The following is a 20,408-nucleotide window of genomic DNA, read 5'->3' on the forward strand; positions in this document are numbered from 1 at the left end:
GAACTAAAGCTTCCAACTCACTTTGGCTGGATTTAAACGCTAGTCCCAGAGATGAACACACAGGGGTAAACCTTGACGTGCGATTGTGTAAAATGGTCGATTAGGGAGACAACAGCCTATTTTATATCTCTCCCGATTTTTATTTCTATTGACTTCCCACCTCACTATAGCTGGAATTTTACCAGCACTGAGAGGACGGGATCGGAGGCGGATCAGCTGTCAAATTTGAAATGATTGACAGCAGATCAGGATCCACTGTCAACCCGCCTCCACACCAGTCTCCCGGGTGTCAGGCCTGTCAGCGCTGAACAGATCCAACACCAAGTGGCGGGGGAAGCAATTTAGATTATTAAGAGCTTGTTACAGGGAGTTAAAAACTATTTTAAGCTCACCTTTAGATTTTTATAGCTCACCACTGCTCGAGGATCACACCAGATAAAGAGGTCGAGTGTTGTGTCACCATGGGATGATTTACTAACTGGACAGCTGCAAATAAATATTCCCATTTCATAGGTGTTCACTTTCCAACGTTAGAAGTTGTTGCTTACTGCATTTGGAAGAGAGATTGAGCTTTATGCAGCCAACAAGTGTTTGGAGCAAACTCTCTAGTCACCTCCTTGAAGCAACCTCTCTCACCATTGACAGATCGCTTCTGTGATCTCTACCTCACCTGCTATCTATTCCATCAGCATCGGTGCCCTTGAAAAAAATCTCACCACGACCAGCCTCAACACCAGCATCATTAGTCAGACCAGCATCACCAACAACAACACTAACCTTCTCTGCAATCACCTGATGCTGCACAGGACACAAGGCATCATCACCTGACCACATTGCCCGGAATGCCTGGAATGGCCTCACCATTTACTTCACTTGACGCTGTACACCCTGGCTGTCACATGATGTGCCAGGTTGGCACCACCCAACACCAACACCATAAAGCATCCCTACAATGCTCAAGCCATTCCTTTCACATGCATCACCATTGCGGAGGGGTGGGGGAATGTGGGGGTGGGTACCATTATGTCTCACCATTCACTACATCTCATTAAACTACTTCCAAAGATGCACACAAATCTGTCCAAGAACATGAAGTGTTGAAAATAAAACTACAAGTGTTTGACATCACATTAACAGAATCTTTACATGAACATTGCATAAAACACAAAAGTGTCTACCCTTGTGTGTTGCTAGTTAGTATGATTGCACTAGGATGAGGGTGAGTGTGAGGGGTGGCTAGTGAGATGGGGATGTGATAATATAGATAGAGCGAGAGAAGGATGGGTGGAGGTGAAGGTAAGTTGGTGTGAGTAAGGATGTGCAAGGGTAGGGTAGGGAAGGCAGAGTGATGGGGATGTAATGAGAGGCACAGCAGGATGATGTTGAGTGTGGCTTTGCAGTAACATTTCGTGATCTACTGAGTTCATTGAAATGTTTGCGACATTATAAATTTAAACATCAGCGTCTCCCGGAAAACGGAGGCAGCTCGAGCCTGGAGCAGCTGGAGGGAGATTTAAGCATCAGTATCTCCTGACAACGGAGGCAGCTCGAGCCTGGAGCAGCTGGAGGGAGATTTAAACCTAAGCGTCTCCTGACAATGGAGGCAGCTCAAGCCTGGAGCTACTACAGGTCCTATCAAGAAGACAAAATGAGAAATAAAAAGTAATAAAATTATGACATCACAAGGATGGAGGACAGTGATTGGTTCTTCCAGATTAATTGAATCACTGGACAGGGACTGAATCTTAAAGACAGCTAATAACTGATTTAATTTGCTTCAATTGCTGATTTTCTAATTTTAACTTAATTTATAATTATGGTATATATTATTTAATTTTGTTTAATAATAATTAATTTTTTATTATACTGATTTTACTATTGTATGCTCCTTATTGTATTATTTACAATGTAATTTGAATTTTTTATTTATTTTTTAATTTTTTAAAAATGTTTTGCCTGTGTCTATCTGTGTGCACATTTTGGCTGCCGCTTTGGACCTGAGCCTTTAACCTCCTTTTACATTTCCTTCTCGCGCTTTTTCTCTCTTTCCCTCAATGGTAAATATCTAACGTGTTGTAAAATTGTTGTGAAGCACCTTGGGATGTTTTACTACGTTTAAAGGCGCTATATAAATAAACATTATTATTATTATTATTACACCCAGGTCTTCCTGACTGCATCCCTGTTTGTGCCTTGCGCTGCAATATGTAACCAGGCTGCGTTGATCTCCTGGGGAGGTCTCTTCTGCCCATGGGAATGGAAGAGAAACTCCCTGCATGCTGTGACTCCCTCCATAAGCACATGGAGGGAGTCATGTGAGAACCTGGGTGCAGCCATGCACCTCTGTGCAGTGCTTGCCAGTGTTTGCAGCACCTCAATCCTGTAGAACACTGGCAGCACAAATGTTGAAATAAATTTGGACATGGTTCCTTTAAGGAAACTGGCTGATGTCGCGTCATCAAATGACCTCACCAAACCCGCTTCTTCTAATTAGCCAGGAAATGCGCTGGGCAATTAACAAGCCCCATCACGGGAAATTCAGTTTGGACAGCAGGCTATAGCCAACAGCGTCAATTCCGCCATTACCGATAAGGATTACTGAGCAGTTTCTCCCCGCTTGGTGCTACTTTTGTTTTAACCACCAAAAATAGCATTGGGGTCTTATTAATGTCATAGGGCCCTGATTTGCATAAGATTATTAGTCTATTATTCTGTTCTACTTTCTAAGCTGAGGATCACAAGAAAATGGCACCAGCAACATCATCAACAGAAATGGGGTGGTAAGTCTTGCCAGGTAACTTTTGGGGTGCTCCTGCTCCATTTCCACCAGGGGGGGAGCCTCAAAGTTCAGCCCTTTGACTCTTGGGTAAGTGCCTTTTATACTGGGGTTCAGTGTGACACATAGACTCTGAATTTGCGATCGTCATCATAGCTAAGGGGTATGCCGCCTACATCTGAACGAAAGCCTCACTTACCTCGTGCGAACCCCACTTCAAGACGTTGCTTTCAAATATTGCAGAGTTGTGTGCAGCGCAGTACCCCACATGTCCCAGGAGTGCACCTCCATATGTGAATCTGGGATCACATGGGGCAGTGCTGCTTTCACTTCCTGACTCTTAGTCACTCAGGAAACAGAGGAGATTGCCGATTTGTCCACAACACATTTAAAATAATTTAACAGCCAGAAATGCTATTTTATTAATTAATTACGATCATCGCAATAGTATTTGATATACAAACCAAGATTTCAACATTAATAGAATTTGATCAAACACTGAAAAATCTTGAGATACTTTTTATTGACTGTGTCCTTAAAACCAGAAGAGGGACGTCAGATATGTGGATGGATTGGAGAAGCTGGGGTTGTTCTCGTTAGAGCAGAATCATGAGGGTCTGGACTAGATAGAGATAAACTGTTCCCATTGGCAGAAGGGTCAAGAACCAGAGGACACAGATTTAAGGTGATTGGCAGATGAACCAAAGGCAAAATGAGGAAAAACTTTTTTACGCAGCGAGGGGTTAGGATCTGGAATGCACTGCCTGAAAGGGTGGTGGAGGCAGATTCAATTGTGGCTTTCAAAAGGGAATTGGATAAGTACCTGAAGGAAAAAGTTTTACAGGGCCACAGGGAAAAGGCGGGGGAGTGGGACTAGCTGAAGGGCTCGTGCAGAGAGCCGGCACGGGTTTGATAGATTGAATGGCCTCATTCTGTGCTGTAACCATAGGGCTGGATTTTCGACTTTACTCATTTCAGGGCGGTAATGGTGGCGGAACAGTTTGGGCCTCAGTTAGCAAAATTGGGCAGCTGGGCCCTGAGTGTGGGGTGGAGCGCGAAGGGAGGCGTTGCACACCTCTCTTAGGGAGCCAGGCCGGTTGAGCATATGAAAATCGAGAGCCAAACAGCCAGCCCGGGAGTGCTCTAAGAGAGGCTTGGGGAGAAAAAAAAACTGAAATAAAAACGGCAAGAACATTCCCAATACATAACCCACGCCACCAAAACATAAATCGCAAAACAAATAACTTACCTCACTGCAGTCGGTATAGGTCGGACCGCCCGTTTTCACAGACAGTCACAGCAGGGCACGCAACGCGGCACGACAGGTCGGAAGGGACTCAAAAATCGAGCTGATGTCGCAACCAGCGGCATTGCACACTGACTCGCCTCTTCCGGGCGGTAATGCTCTGCGCCCCGCCAAAACCGGCCCCGAAAACCCTGGCAGGGCACTGGAAGCTGATTGTCCACCCGCCCAGAAAATCTCACTGCCACCATTGCCGCCCCTCTGGGGTGAAGAACAGAGGTGTACAGGACCAGAAAATCCAGCCCTATGATTCTATGATTCTAAGGCCTTTGGGCAGCAAAGACAATGACACAAAAAGACTCTGTTTTCATACTCGAACAAATGAAAGTTTCTTTCAAAGTTTATATCCGCTCTGACATGAACCAGTTACATTAGAACATAAGAACATAAGAAATAGGAGCTGGAGTAGACCATTTGGCCCCTCGAGCATGCTCCACGATTTAATATCATGGCTGATCTGATCATGGACTCAGCTCTAATTCCCTGCCCGATCCCGATAACTCTTTATTCCCTTATCGCTCAAAAATTTGTCTATCTCCGCCTTAAATGTATTCAATGGTCCAGCCCCCACAGCTCGCTGGGGCAGGGAATTCCATAGATTTACAACCCTCTGAGAGAATAAATTCCTCCTCATCTCAGTTTTAAATGGGCAGCTCCTTATTCTGAGACTATAGGCTAGATATTCCACTTTTCTGCATATCACCCAAAAATGGGCGTTATTTCCGGCGTGGGCAGTAAAAATAGATTTTCAGATCGCCGGCTTCTCATCCATTCTCAAAACACCTAGTCTCCATTTTTGAAAATGGGCGTTACCGTGAGCGATATGAAATGGGCGGTAACATTAAATCTCGCTGACCTTCTGCTGTAAAGTGCTGCCGTCCTTAGCAACAGCATGGCAACGCTTGATTCCTGTGATTCTGGAGGTCAAGAGTCACCATGACATGCGCAGAAGAGAAGACAGAGAGAGAGTGAGTTCAGAGGGACTGAAGGCATGTCTGGGTGTGGTGTGGCTGCTTTAGGAGAAAGGAGGGAGACTTTAGAGCTTCACAGCAAGTAATGAAAGAAAAATTAGCTGTTACTAGCCACATATTTGCCCGAATTTGGCCAATAATGGAGGGAGAGGACGAGAAATCACAGCACGCTGTGGAGACTGACGCTGGAAAGAGCTGTGAGCTGGGAGAGGAGCACATTGGAGAGCGCAAAAGAGCCAGGGGGTTCTCGGACGAGGCAAATGCCTCCTTCCTGCAGGAGGTCGAGTTACGCTGGGGTGATTTGACACCCCTACGGCCTACCAGAAGATATGGACTGAGATAGCAGAGGTGGTCTCGTCGGCGACCAACGAGGTTTGTGAGGGCAACCAATGCTGCAAACGATGGAACGACCTTGTGGGATCCGCAAGAATAAGTATTACATTGATTTACATGTACTTATCTATTTATATAATTTGATTGTAACAGTCATAAGTGACTATCAGCAGAAATGAGATCTTTCACTTTTACCGGGAATGTTTTACTCAAAGCCTGCGGTCATGGTGCATGTCTTTCGGTAAAGAAGATCATTTTCATAATAATCATGATTACATCTGTCGGTTATGTGTTGTCTCTGTGACAGTACCTAGCAATGATATCACGCAATGATCTCATGCCATGTTGCCCTGTCACCATTAACAGAAGAAGCTATCGACGATGAGGTCCATGCAGAGGCGAACGGATGGGGGGCCACCAGTCCCCAGCGACATCATTGAGATGGAGGAGCAGGTGCTCGCACTCGTGGGGAAGCACCCCCGGACAGCCATGGAAACATCTGCAGACTGTGAAGTGATGCCAAATGAGTAAAGCTTACACCATTGCATGATGTAAAGTCAATAGATGCCACACCCACTCATGTCCGAACAATTATATATGAGATGATTTCTAAAATTGGCATAGAAATAATGCTTGCCTAATGAAAATCATTGCAATGCAAATGTGTTGATGGTCATGAAATGTGATGTCTGTGATGGTTTTGATAGCGATGGTGCTTTTGTCGTGCATATGCTTGTGTAGCACTGGACTCACCTTGTGACCCTAGCACCTGCTTCTCCTCTAATAACCTCATTTGCTCAGCCACCAGTGCATCCCAAGGCAAGACCACAGAGGCCAGAAGGTGGAGGCGCGGGGCCGGACTCGGCGGACGATCCTATATCTGGTGCTGAGGAGGTCTGATATTCTCACCCGGCAATCCGCTGGGTCTGTTCTCCATGGATGAGACCGCAGACTTCGAGGAACCTGCATCGCCACGCTCCAGAAGCCATTCCACCCCAAGGCCATCTAGTGGTCCTCTGGTCATTCTTGCCTCCAGTCTGGAGTTACCGGCCCCAAGCACCTCGCCACAGGGCACCCCACTTGTCCCCAGGATGGTGCCGATCCCACGGAGGCCTCGTGCACGTGGCAGGTGTGTTCCACGAGCACCACATGAGAGCGGAGAGATGGTACAGTTGTCCAGGAGGACTGTAGACATTGGTGACCAGCTCATCGAAGCATTTGGGGGCATATCCCGACAGCTGGCCACCATGACTGAGTACATTCCACGGATGGCGGAGGCCCTGGATGCGATAGCCAGGAACACTGCTGGCACAGGCCTCCCAATGCTCCCTGAGCGCGGCACTCCACCCCTAGGTTTCACACCACCACTGCGAACGACAGATGAGAGCAAGGACCAAGATCCTGCTTCTGCATCAGAGAATGTTTCCCACTCGACACCCTGCACTGTATCCGTGCAACCACCACATCTGCCTGATCCCCCCTCAATGAGGCACCGTCTGAGGAGCTCCTTGGCCAGGCATCGTGGAGTGAGGAGGGGAAGGGGTAGAGGTGGGGAGAAGAAGGGGAAGAGGGAAGGAAAGTGAGGTGCATGTCCGCAGGTGATGGCTGGTGATGGATCTCCATCTGGGTGTATGCAATTTGTTGTAATGTATAGGGGGAGGGGACCACACTCCTGCTCTGCCTTTGTATTCTGTGTCGCTGGACATGTTGAACATTTGATTGATGTCAATGCTGGAAAAAGTGGGGTGTGGGCGGGGGTTGGGTGTTATTGCCTGTGATACTTGTGTTTTCAGACCAAGGTTGGTATAAAAAAATATTTATTGAACATAACCTGGTTGCGAATTGTCTCAGATAGCTGGACCATTACACACTGGTGATTCCTTAACATGAATGAATTAAATACAACTTAACTTCAATCAACGTAAACTTTAACCGGCACCAAGATGATGGGCACCATTGACGTCTGAGCTGCACACAAAGTAATGCTCGGCGATAAGTTTCATAAAATGCCCGTCAGTTTCGGAGGGGCGCCCGTTTTTTTTCTTGTGGAAACTTGGGCCCATTATCTTATATGTTTCGCTAAGATCACCTCTCATTCTTCTGAACTCCAATGAGTATAGACCCAAACTACTCAATCTCTCTTCATAATTCAACCCCCTAATCTCTGGAATTAACCTAGTGAACCTTCTGTGAACAGCCTCCAAGTATATATCCTTCCTTAAATATGGAGACCAAAACTGTACGTAGTACTCTGAGAGTACGCCGTCATACCGACCGCAAATTCAGGGTCACCATTTTTAACCAATGTCAATGTGATTTCAAATTTATTATGGTCCTAATAATAATTGAGCATCACTCACTTTTGAACTGTGATTACTGTCAAATAGATAATTATGAAAAGGATTCCATTGAAAATTCTAAAATATAGGAAGCTAGTGGAAGATCAGCACCAAGTGGTAAAACATGGGTTTGGGGTCTGATGCTGTCAGGGGGAAAGACATCAAATCCTGATGGAAGTGCTTCTTTAAAGAGCTATAACATTATGAAATCCTGACATATAAATCAGAGGTCATCTAACCTGGCATTTATCAAATATATTCGCTCAATAGCACAACACATTGTCATGGAGAATGTACTGCATAGGGAATGATATTATTCAAGATGCACTTCTAAATATGTCACTCACAGCGCTTCTGATCTCAGTCAGACTGTCAGGGGGATGGGATAACTGGAGACTAGAAGTTTTGCTACACAGCTAAATGGAGAACATTGGTAAATGCCAGCCCAGTTATTCTTGTGCCATTTATGGCCGGTTATGGAGTGGTATGGGTAGAGATGCTGGAGTCACCACAACTGCACACCTGTCTGCCAAAAGTAGGTGAGAAAATAGGTAAATAATCAATGTGTGTTTGGAAAATTAGGTGACACCAATATTATATTAGATATTTTCTGGGACAGTTTCAAAAGTGTGATTTTTCAAAACAACACATATATATATAAGGACTTATTTAGTATCAGAATTATTTCATCTACAGTTAGCCTTGAGTCGCTGATCTCATTTGGGACAATGGTGTTCACTACAATTGTTTTCAGAGCCCAGTGAATTGGAAATCAATCTGAATTCGATTTCCTGATTGCTATCTAATGGCATTTGTTGGAAAGTGCTGCGTGTTCTCATCAGATGAAGGAAGGATCATATTCAGTTGTGATGGACAATACTTGTCACTAGTTAGCCAAACGTACCTTCTCAGCTCGCAAGTGAAGGAAGGACATCAATGAAGTACCAGAGGGCTGTTGGTGCTTGTGGAACTGTACCGCGGCATGAGTTAGTACCTTCAGAAAAGAAGGGAGAAAAGGGGAGGTATATTTGTGAGAAGGGGTAACAGGAAGTCAGAATATGCTTTTAAAACATGGTACTAATGGGATTTTCTTGAGAACAACTATATCATTGTGCTAACGGCACAAATAGATACAAATGGGTATGATCTGTTAACCATTACAGAGACGTGGTTGCAAGGTGACCAGGGCTGGGAACGAAATATTCAGGGGTATTTGACAATTCGGATGGACAGACAGAAAGGAAAGGTGGGGTGGAGTAGCACTGTTAATAAAGGATGAGAAATGATATTGGCTCAGAAGATCAAGATGTTGAATCAGTTTTGGTGGAGATAAAGAATAATAAGGGGAAAAAGTCGCTGGTGGGCGTAGTCTACAGTTACATTGTTGGACGGAGTATAAATCAAAAAATAATGGAGGCTTGTAAAAAAGGAACGGCAATAATCATGGGCAATTTTAACCTTCATATTGATTGGATAAAGCAAATTGGCCAGGGTAGCCTTGAGGAAGAGCTCATAGAGTGTATCCGGGATAGTTTCCTTGAACCAACCAGGGAGCAGGCTATCTTAGATCTGGTACTGTGTAATGAAACAGGATTAATAAACGATCTCCTAGTAAAGGATCCTCTAGGAATGAGTGACCATAACATGGTTGAATTTCAAATTCAGTTGGAGGGTGAGAAAATTGGATCTCAAACCAGTGATCTAAGCATAAATAAAGGAGACTACAAAGGTATGAAGGCAGAGTTGGCTAAAGTAGACTGGGAAAATAGATTACATTGTGGGATGGTTGATGAGCAGTGGCAGATATTTAAGGAGATATTTCATAACTCTCAACAAAATTATATCCCAATGAGAAGGAAAGACTGTAAGCGAAGGGATAACTATCCATGGCAAAGAAATAAGGGATGGTATCAAATTGAAAACAATGGCATACAATGTGGTCAAGACTAGTGGGAGGGCAGAGGATTGGGAAACTTTTAAAAGCCAGCAAAGAATGACTAAAAAAATAATAAAGAGAGGGAAGATAGATTATGAAAGTAAACGAGCACAAAATATAAAAACAGATAGTAAGAGTTTCTACAGGTACATAAAAAGGAAAAGAGTAGCCAAAGTAAATGTTGGTCCCCTAGAGGATGAGACTGAGGAATTAATAATGGGGAACAGGGAAATGGCAGAGACGTTGAACAAATACTTTGTATCGGTCTTCATGGTAGAAGACACTAGAAATATCTCATAATGGATAGTCAAGAGGCGATAGGGAGGGAGGAACTTAATATAATCACTATCACTAAAGAAGTAGTACTCAGTAAAATAATGGGACTAAAGGCGGACAAGTTCCCTGGACTGATGGTCTTAAAAGAAGTGGCTGCAGAGATAGTGGATGCATTGGTCGTAATCTACAAACACTCCCTGGATTCTGGGGAGGTCCCAGCAGGTTGGAAAACTGCAAATGTAACGCCCCTATTTAAAAAAGGAGGCAGACAGAAAGGAAACTATAGACCAGTTAGCCTGACATCTGTCATTGGGGAAATGCTGGAGTCCATTATTAAGGAAGCAGTAGCAGGACATTTGGAAAAACATTATTCAATCAGCAGAGCAAGCATGATTTTATGAAAGGGAAATCATGTTTGACAATTTGCTGAAGTTATTTGAGGATGTAACGAGCAGGGTGGATAAAGGGGAACCAGTGGATGTGGTGTATTTGGATTCCAGAAGGCATTCGATAAGGTGCCACATAAAAGGTTACTGCACAAAATAAAAGTTCACAGGGTTGGGGGTAATATATTAGCATGGATAGAGGATTGGCTAACTAACAGAAAACAGAGAGTCGGGATAAACGGGTCATTTTCCGGTCGGCAAACAGTAACTAGTGGGGTGCCACAGAGGTCAGTGCTAGGGCCTCAACTATTTACAATCTATATTAATGACTTGGATGAAGGGACTGAGTGTAATGTAGCCAAGTTTGCTGATGATAAAAGATGGGTGGGAAAGCAAATTGTGAGGAGGACACAAAAAATCTGCAAAGGGATATAGACAGGCTAAGTGAGTGGGCAAAAATTTGGCAGATGGAGTATAATGTGGGAAAATGTGAGGTTATCCACTTTGGCAGAAAAAATAGAAAAGCAAATTATAATTTAAATGGAGAAAAATTGCAAAGTGCTGCAGTACAGAGGGATCTGGGGGTCCTTGTGCATGAAACACAAGAAGTTAGTATGCAGGTACAGCAAGTAATCAGGAAGGCAAATGGAATGTTGGCCTTTATTGCAAGGGGGATAGAGTATAAAAGCAGAGAAATCCTGTTACAACTGTACAGGGTATTGGTGAGACCAAACCTAGAGTACTGCGTACAGTTTTGGTCTCCATATTTAAGGAAGGATATACTTGCATTGGAGGTTCTTCAGAGAAGGTTCACTCGGTTGATTCTGGAGATGAGGGGGTTGACTTATGAAGATAGGTTGAGTAGGTTGGGCCTATACTCATTGGAGTTCAGAAGAATGAGAGGTGATCTTATCGAAACATATAAGATAATGAGGGGGTTCGACAAGGTGGATGCAGAGAGGATATTTCCACTCATAGGGGAAACTAAAACTAGCGGACATTATCTCAGAATAAGAGGCCTCCTATTTAAAACTGAGATGAGAAGGAATTTTTTCTCTCAGAGGGTTTTAAATCTATGAAATTCTCTGCCCCAGAGAGCTGTGGAAGCTGGGACATTGAATAAATTTAAGACAGAGATAGACAGTTTCTTAACCGATAAGGGATTAAGAGGTTATGGGGAGCGGGGAGGAAAGTGGACCTGAGTCCATGATCAGATCAGCCATGATCGTATTAAATGGCGGAGCAGGTTCAAGAGGCTGTATGGCCTACTCCTGCTCCTATTTCTTATGTTCTTATGTTCTTAAGTAGCCTCGAGGCGCCAAATGACCTACTCCTGCTTCTAGTTCTTATGTTCTTATGTTCTAACAGTTCCCAATACCTGTTGCTCAGGCATGGTAAAAATAATTCATCCTTCAGAAAATTATGGCTGTCTCGACAAGGCTGGGTAGTCATGTGACTGGGTCCCACTGTCTCCTGACTGAAATATATAGAAGATCAGTCCAATTGGACACCACTGAAAACAAGGGAATGACAGTAAGTGGACAAAACTAATTGTAGATTTTAGCATTTATTTTACATGTAGGTATTAGAATAATTTGGCTGCTAGCTGGTTATTGAGTACAGGTAAAGTCCATCAGACCCAACAAGCCCAACCTTGTTGAACAATCGCACTCCTACCCTTCAGTTGTCATACCTGGTAATTTGTTCCATAACACTATTACACTTTGTATAAAAATGCTCTGCTTAACTTCCCTTTTTATTTCTGACTTTCTTGTTTGAACAATATTTGATCATTTCTGCATAATGGCAGCCTTAATACCTGTGCATGCAATTTTCTTGGACCAGCTTTGTCAAGCTCCTTCATGATCCTGCCAACTTCAATCAGGCCGCTTTGAAGTCTCTTCTCCAAAGAGGACAAAGCCAATTTCTTTAATCTTCCTCACAGAAGTAATGCCAATAATACTAGATGAAAGGTTATGGAGGAGTTATGGCTGTCTCCAACATTTAGAACTGAAGCTTTCTCTAGAAGTTTTATTATTGTACCTCACAAACATGAAATATATGACACTTGACAATGCAAGATTGTTGGGATATGAAACATTAGTGGTGTTAAGAAATGTGTAGCTCAAATGCCATTTTACTGATAGTCAAATTTGATTCTTCCCCTTTTCCACTACTCCCTGCTGGCTATTCTACACATCGGTAGTTGACATGATGTGCACATGCAGGTATTAAGGCAGCCATGTTATTGAAATTGCTTCTTTTGAATTGAAACCAAAAACAATTGTAAAATTAGTTTTCATTATAAAAATGTACCATTGAAGGCTGAGTACTCTGCAGAATAAACTTGCTGTGTTGCAGAATGGTGTGATATGAGTTCCCACTGACAGTCCTTCCTCCAGGCTCAGTAGCAGAGGACCACCATATTCCACAGAGTAGTGTAAAATGTTGATCATCTCAATTGGCACAGAGAGACTCAAGGAATACCTAAAGACCCAATTCATTTCATTTCCCAAGGAAAGATTTTACAATGGCCCCAAGTTTCCACACGTGGCAAAACAGGCGCCCCTCCGAGCTGGGCACCCGTTTTTCGCGCCGAAAACGGTGCCTGAAAAAAAACGCGCTATTCTCGAGCGCTTTGCAGCTCAATATCAGCTTGGCGCGGCGCCCAGGGGGCGGGGTCTACCACTCGCGCCGATTTTGTAAGTAGGAGGGGGCGGGTACCATCTAAATGAGTTTTTTTCGTGCCGGTAACCCTGCGCGTGCGCGTTGGAGCATTCGCGCAAGCGCAGTGTGAAGGAAACACTGGCACTCGGCCATTTTTGTAGTTCTTTGTAGCTGTTCAATTTTTAACATTTTTTAATAAAACCACATTGCCCCCCCCCCCCTGCCGTCGGGAATGGCTGCCTCAACTTCTGAGGCTTCCTGCAGCCTTCTCACTGCCTCCCCCCCGCTGCCGTCCGTCGGGCCCTCACTGTCTCCTTCCCCCCACCTGCCGTCGGGAACGGCTGCCTCCTCACTGCCTCCCCCCAGCTGCCGTCGGGAACGGCTGCCTCAACTTGTGAGGCTTCCTGCAGCCTTCTCCCTGCCTGAAGCACTTTCACACAGGTAGGAACATGGTTTATTTAATCTTTTAGAAACATAGAAACATAGAAAATAGGTGCAGGAGTAGGCCATTCGGCCCTTCTAGCCTGCACCGCCATTCAATGAGTTCATGGCTGAACATTCAACTTCAGTACCCCATTCCTGCTTTCTCGCCATACCCCTTGATCCCCCTAGTAGTAAGGACCTCATCTAACTCCTTTTTGAATATATTTAGTGAATTGGCCTCAACAACTTTCTGTGGTACAGAATTCCACAGGTTCACCACTCTCTGGGTGAAGAAGTTCCTCCGCATCTCGGTCCTAAATGGCTTACCCCTTATCCTTAGACTGTGACCTCTGGTTCTGGACTTCCCCAACATTGGGAACATTCTTCCTGCATCGAACCTGTCTAACCCCGTCAGAATTTTAAATGTTTCTATGAGGTCCCCTCTCATTCTTCTGAACTCCAGTAAATACAAGCCCAGTTGATCCAGTCTTTCTTGATAGGTCAGTCCCGCCATCCCGGGAATCAGTCTGGTGAACCTTCGCTGCACTCCCTCAATAGCAAGAATGTCCTTCCTCAGGTTAGGAGACCAAAACTGTACACAATACTCCAGGTGTGGCCTCACCAATGCCCTGTACAACTGTAGCAACACCTCCCTGCCCCTGTACTCAAATCCCCTTGCTATGAAGGCCAACATGCCATTTGCTTTCTTAACCGCCTGCTGCACCTGCATGCCAACCTTCAATGACTGATGTACCACGACACCCAGGTCTCTTTGCACCTCCCCTTTTCCTAATCTGTCACCATTCAGATAATAGTCTGTCTCTCTGTTTTTACCACCAAAGTGGATAACCTCACATTTATCCACATTATACTTCATCTGCCATGCATTTGCCCACTCACCTAACCTATCCAAGTCGCTCTGCAGCCTCACAGCATCCTCCTCGCAGCTCACACTGCCACCCAACTTAGTGTCATCTGCAAATTTGGAGATACTACATTTAATCCCCTCATCTAAATCATTAATGTACAGTGTAAACAGCTGGGGCCCCAGCACAGAACCTTGCGGTACCCCACTAGCTTTGCTTATAAATTTTTATTCAGGTTGGAATTATTTGTATAATATTTGTATAAGTATAACTAAGGATTTATTGTAGAATGTAATGACTTCCCTTCCCCCCCCCCACCTCGTTCCCGACGCCTAATTTGTAACCTGCGCCTGATTTTTTAATGTGTAGACAAGGTTTTTTCAGGCCTACAAAAATCTTCACTTGCTCCATTCTAAGTTAGTTTGGAGTACGTTTTTACTGTGGAAACTTTCAAATCAGGCGTCAGTGGCTGGACACGCCCCCTTTTGAAAAAAAAATTCTGTTCCAAAGTGAAACTGTTCTACATGACTATAACTGCAGAAAACTGAAATGTGGAGAATTGCAATTTCTAAGATACTCCGTTCTCCACCAGTTGCTCCTAAAAATCAGGAGCAAATCATGTGGAAACTTGGGGCCAAAGTTTCTCCCTGTCTTCTAAAAGTAAATCAAGTAAGACTTCAGAATACCTATCTAACCTTACATTCTGCATTATGTATCCTTGGCTAGTTCCCCCACTCTGGTATAACATTTTTTTTAAACTGTAAATGCTGGAAATCTGAAATAGAAACAGGAAATGATGGAAATGTGCAGCAGGTCAATGAAAATCAGTGAAGAGAAAATGCAAGTTAATGAATGACTATGTACCCTGCACAGGAATTGAAAACTAGAAGATAAAGTAAGCATTTGAATAAGGTTGAAAGAGAAATACTGTAAAGAGAGGAGGACAAACAATATATACACCAATCAGAGGGTGAATGAGTTCAATGATCTACAAATGGCTTAACAAAAAGCTGTTTGATGATGTAAAAGATTCTCAGTAAGATGATGTAAGGAAACTAGGAGAAAATAAGACCATGCAAAGAGTTAAGAGGGTAGTTCCTTGCCACGATGGTTCCAAAGTCCTATCAGCTCAGCAGACATCCTGCCCCTGTAACTTTGGCTGACATTCGGCAGATGTTCCCCTTAGTGAACCACCATAAATGGCAATTTTTAGCTGTTTCTCCGGGGGTTCCACTGATTTCCCATGAGAAACACTGCATGAAAATTACAACCATGTTTCGCACAACACTCAACCATTTTTATATAGACTTATAACCCTCAATTTCACTAATTCCAGTACCTTTTAAGCTGTTAATTGTACCTGTGCTGGACCAAGAGGGTCTTCTAACACAAGTTATAAATGGGCTTTTTTGCCGACAGTATGATTGTTGCTGCAGTCTACTCGTTGCCAGTGCAGTGTGAATGTAGGTGTTTCGAAATTTATGACTATGCAATAAAAGTTTTGAGAAGGTTAAGTGATTGAAATCACTTCAATGTGCTATTCACCACATGACACACATGTTCCTTTAGAACAGTGAACAAGGATCAATATCAGGTACACATTATCACAGGTGGAGTGGAGGTCACCAAACAAAAGATAAGCGTTGCCTGTTATTTATTCCACATAATACATCCAAAAGCTTCCAACATGCTGGAAATGTACAGCAGGTTAATCAGCATCTGAAAGAGAGACAAGTTAATGGTTTTAGATGGGACCTTTTGTCAGAAGTGACTTCTTCGGACCAAGGGTCCCACTTGAAATGTCGGTACTCCACCCAATGTTTGGGGTTAGTCTCACTGTAGACCCTGAAGAGACCAGATGGCAGCACTTTTGCAGCTGTGCTTATTCACATTCGCTCCTAATGAACTGACACATTTTTGCTCATGTAGTTAAACTGGTCTAGTACATTTGAACTGCCCCTCTGTGGCTGTATATTGGCAGGTGGCCTCTGTAAAAAACAAATTCTCATGACGTGTGAATTACCAATGGTGTGTAAATAACCATTTGATATGATCAGTGGACGTATCTTCAGGCTGACAGAGACAGGCTGTATCCATTGGTATAGCTGTTCCGTTGTGGACAGCTTTCTGACAGTCTTGAATCACTGATTAAACGCATCTTCCTAACTGGTCCAGCAAAAGCAAAAGGTCATCAAAGGAATGCCTCAGGCTGCTACTGACATATGGTCAATATAAACAGGGTTTTGCTCAAATTAGCATACAACCCAAGGAAACTCATTGGGTCTAAGGATTAGTGACTGTCACAGACAAAACTGACTACATTTAATTTATTTTTAAATATTTGCATAACATGGCCTGACATTTCCCTGAACGTATACTGTCATTTCAAACTTCAAAACGACAACCACTTCTGTGTCTGATAAACAGGACCACGCTTACAAACCAATCAGAATGCATCTAAAGCTCCAGAGAGGCATCTATTCATGCAGAAATTTATTCTGTTTTTTAAAATTTTAATGATGCCAAAAAGAAAAACAGACACTCAATGAGAAACTAGAGATCTCCCTTGATGTTGTGCTTATGATTTTGGAATGAACAAATAGAGCTAATTTATGCCATTAAGCCTTTCTTAATTTCCAAGTTTAAAAAAAATGCACACTGATTTACATATAGAATCATAGAATGATACAGCACAGAAGGAGGCCATTTGGCCTATCATGTGTTTGCCATTTCTATGAAAGAGCTATCCCATTAGTCCTACTCCTTTGCTCTGCAAATTTATCCTTTTGAATGTTACTATTGAATCTGGCTCCACCACCCTTTCAGGGAGTGCATTCCAGATCATAACAACTCACTGCACATTTTTTTTTACCGCAGGTCACCTCTTGTTCTTTTGACAATCACCTTCAATCCGTTCTTTGGTTACTGACCCTTCTTCCAGTGAAAACAGTTTCTCCTTATTTGCTCTATCAAAACCCTTCATGATTTTGAACACCTCTATTAAATCTCCCCTTAGCCTTTTCTGCTCTCAGGAGAACAATCCCATCTTCTCCAGTGTCTCCACATAAAGGAAGTCCCGCATCCCTTGTACCATTCCCCTCTGCACCCTCTCAAAGGCCTTGACATTCTTCCTAAAGTGTAGTGCCAGAATGGGTCACAATTGTCCAGCTGGGGCCTAACTAGTGTTTTATAAAGGTTTAAGATAACATGACTATTATTGAGCTGTGATGCATCCGTTGGTAAGGATCACGGCTTGCATGTCGTTATGGAGCAGGCGGAGGATGGTGACTTACTTTTGGGGGCATCCGAAATGGAGGAGGACGCTCCATAGACCCTTGTGGTTGACAGTGTCAAAGGCCTTTGTAAGGTCGAAGAAGGCCATGTATCCGGACCGGGGTCAAGCAGAGCTGCGTCATCGCCCCAACCCTCTTCCCAATCTTCCTCGCTGCCATGCTCCACCTCACAGTTGACAAGCTCCCCACTGGAGTGGAACTAAACTACAGAACCAGTGGGAGGCTGTTCAACCTTTGCCGTCTCCAGGCCAGGTCCAAGACCACTCCAACCTCTGTCGTCGAGCTACAGTACGCGGACGATGCCTGCATCTGTGCATACACAGAGGCTGAACTCCAGGACATAGTCGACATATTTACCGAGGCGTATGAAAGCATGGGCCTTACACTAAACACCAGTAAGACAAAGGTCCTCCACCAGCCTGTCCTCGCCGCACAGCACTGCCCCACAGACATCAAGATCCACGCCGTGGCCCTGGACAACGTGGACCACTTCGCTTATCTCGGGAGCCTCCTATCAACAAGAGCAGGCATTGACGACGAGATCCAACACCGCCTCAAGTGCGCCAGTGCAGCCTTCGGCCGCCTGAGGAAAAGAGTGTTTGAAGACCAGGCCCTCAAAACTGTCACCAAGCTCATGGTCTACAGGGCCATAGTAATACCCGCCCTCCTGTATGGCTCAGAGACATGGACCATGTACAGTAGACACCTCAAGTCGCTGGAGAAATACCACCAACGATGTCTCCGCAAAATCCTACAAATCCCCTGGGAGGACAGATGCACCAACATTAGCGTCCTCGTCCAGGCCAACATCCCCAGCATTGAAGCACTGACCACACTTGATCAGCTCCGCTGGGCAGGCCACATAGTTCGCATGCCAGACACGAGACTCCCAAAGCAAGCGCTCTACTCGGAACTCGTCCACGGCAAATGAGCCAAAGGCGGGCAGAGGAAACGTTACAAGGACACCCTCAAAGCCTCCCTGATAAAGTGCGACATGCCCACTGATACCTGGGAGTCCCTGGCCATAGATCGCCCTAAGTGGAGGAAGTGCGTCCGGCAGAAATCAAGCGCAGGCAGCGGAAGGAGTGTGCGGCAAACCAGGCTCCCTGCCCAATCTTTCCCTCAACGACTATCTGTACCACCTGTGACAGAGACTGTGGTTCTTGTATTGGACTGTACAGCCACCTAAGAACTCATGCTAAGAGTGGAAGCAAGTCTTCCTCGATTCCGATGGACTGCCTATGATGATGATGATTATTGATCTAGTCTTACAGAATGCAAAAAAGACTGTCATCTGTGAAGGGAACGCCATTGTCTTTCTCGCGAGATCTCGCTCTCAGCTGATCTTTTAATTCTTTATTTTTTTTAAATACTTACTGGGCTGGAATTTCTACTCCACCCTTCAGCTCAAAAATGTTTTGCCCTGTAAGTTGCTGGACGTGTGAGCTGAGGAAAACAGGGGATTTGGGACCTTGGCGAACAATGGGACGAACAGTGTATCTCCTTAACCAATGAGATTGAAGGATTGAGAAATAAACAGACGGGCTGAGAAGTAGGGTGAATTAGAGTAGGTGAATTGAATGTCAAATCAGGCACAGAAAGAGAACTAAAGAGCGGGAAAGAAAGACTGGATTAAGAGAGAAAGAAAAAAGAGAGACAGAAAGGAAAGTTAAGAAAAACATTTAAAAAAGTAAAATTTGACATTTCACGGCTACTTGATGGTAAATCAGTGTCAGAGCAGTGGGAGGCATTCAAGGAGGAGATCCTGAGGGTACAGAGCAAGTATGTTCCCTTAAAAAAAAAGGGTGGGGCTAACAAATCTAGAGTACCCTAGATGTCAAGAGACATACAGGGTAAGATAAAGAAAAAAATGGAAGTTTTTAAACAGATACCGAGAATGCAGTATTCATGCAAGATTTCAGTATAGGAACAGGGAGGTCTTACTGCAGTTGTACAGGGCCTTGGTGAGGCCACACCTTGAATATTGTGTACAGTTTTGGTCTCCTAATCTGAGGAAGGATATTCTTGCTATTGAGGGAGTGCAGCGAAGGTTCACCAGACTGACAGGATGGCAGGACTGACATATGAAGAAAGACTGGATCGACTAGGCTAATATTCACTGGAATTTAGAAGAATGAGAGGGGATCTCATAGAACCATATAAAATTCTGACGGGATTGGACAGGTTAGATGCAGGAAGAATGTTCCCGATGTTGGGGGAGTCCAGAACCAGGGGTCACAGTCGAAGGATAAGGGGTAAGCCATTTAGGACTGAGATGAGGAGAAACTTCTTCATTCAGCGAATTGTGAACCTGTGGAATTCTCTACCACAGAAAGTTGTTGAGGCCAGTTAGTTGGATATATTCAAAAGGGAGTTAGATGTGGCCCTTATGGCTAAAAGGATCAAGGGGTATGGAGAGAAAGCAGAAATGGGGTACTGAAGTTGCATGATCAGCCATGATCATATCGAATGGTAGTGCAGGCTCGAAGGGCCGAATGGCCTATTCCTGCAGCTATTTTCTATGTTTCTATGTTTCTATGTTTCTACTGAAGAAACTCTAGAGGAGTATAAGAAGTGCAGGAGTGCAATTAAAAAAGATATCAGTAAAGCAAAGAGAGCACATGAAAGAATGTTGGCAAGTAAAATCAGGGAAAACCCAAAGAGTCAGAAGATATGTGGAGGCAGAAGATATGGGTATGATTCTTTAAGAATTCTTTGCATCTGTTTTCACAAAAGAGAGGGGCGATGCAGACTTTGCAATGAGGGAGGAGGAGTGTGAAGTATTAGATGAGATAAACATAGTGAGAGAGGAAGTATTAAGAGGCTTAGCAGCTTTGAA

General features: G+C 44.1%; 1 protein-coding gene across 1 annotated transcript in view; it reads right to left on the reverse strand.

The window, feature by feature from the left end:
• LOC139228738 (cingulin-like protein 1) overlaps positions 1–20,408 on the reverse strand; it is a 165,625-nt gene that overhangs the window by 80,116 nt on the left and 65,101 nt on the right. Inside the window, exon 5 of the mRNA XM_070860056.1 lies at positions 8,627–8,716. Within this exon, the coding sequence (XP_070716157.1) occupies positions 8,627–8,716 (90 nt within the window). The remainder of the gene's footprint in view (positions 1–8,626; positions 8,717–20,408) is intronic.

Source organism: Pristiophorus japonicus, chromosome 2, assembly GCF_044704955.1.
Source record: "Pristiophorus japonicus isolate sPriJap1 chromosome 2, sPriJap1.hap1, whole genome shotgun sequence".
In the NCBI taxonomy this organism is placed as follows: Eukaryota; Metazoa; Chordata; class Chondrichthyes; family Pristiophoridae; genus Pristiophorus; species Pristiophorus japonicus.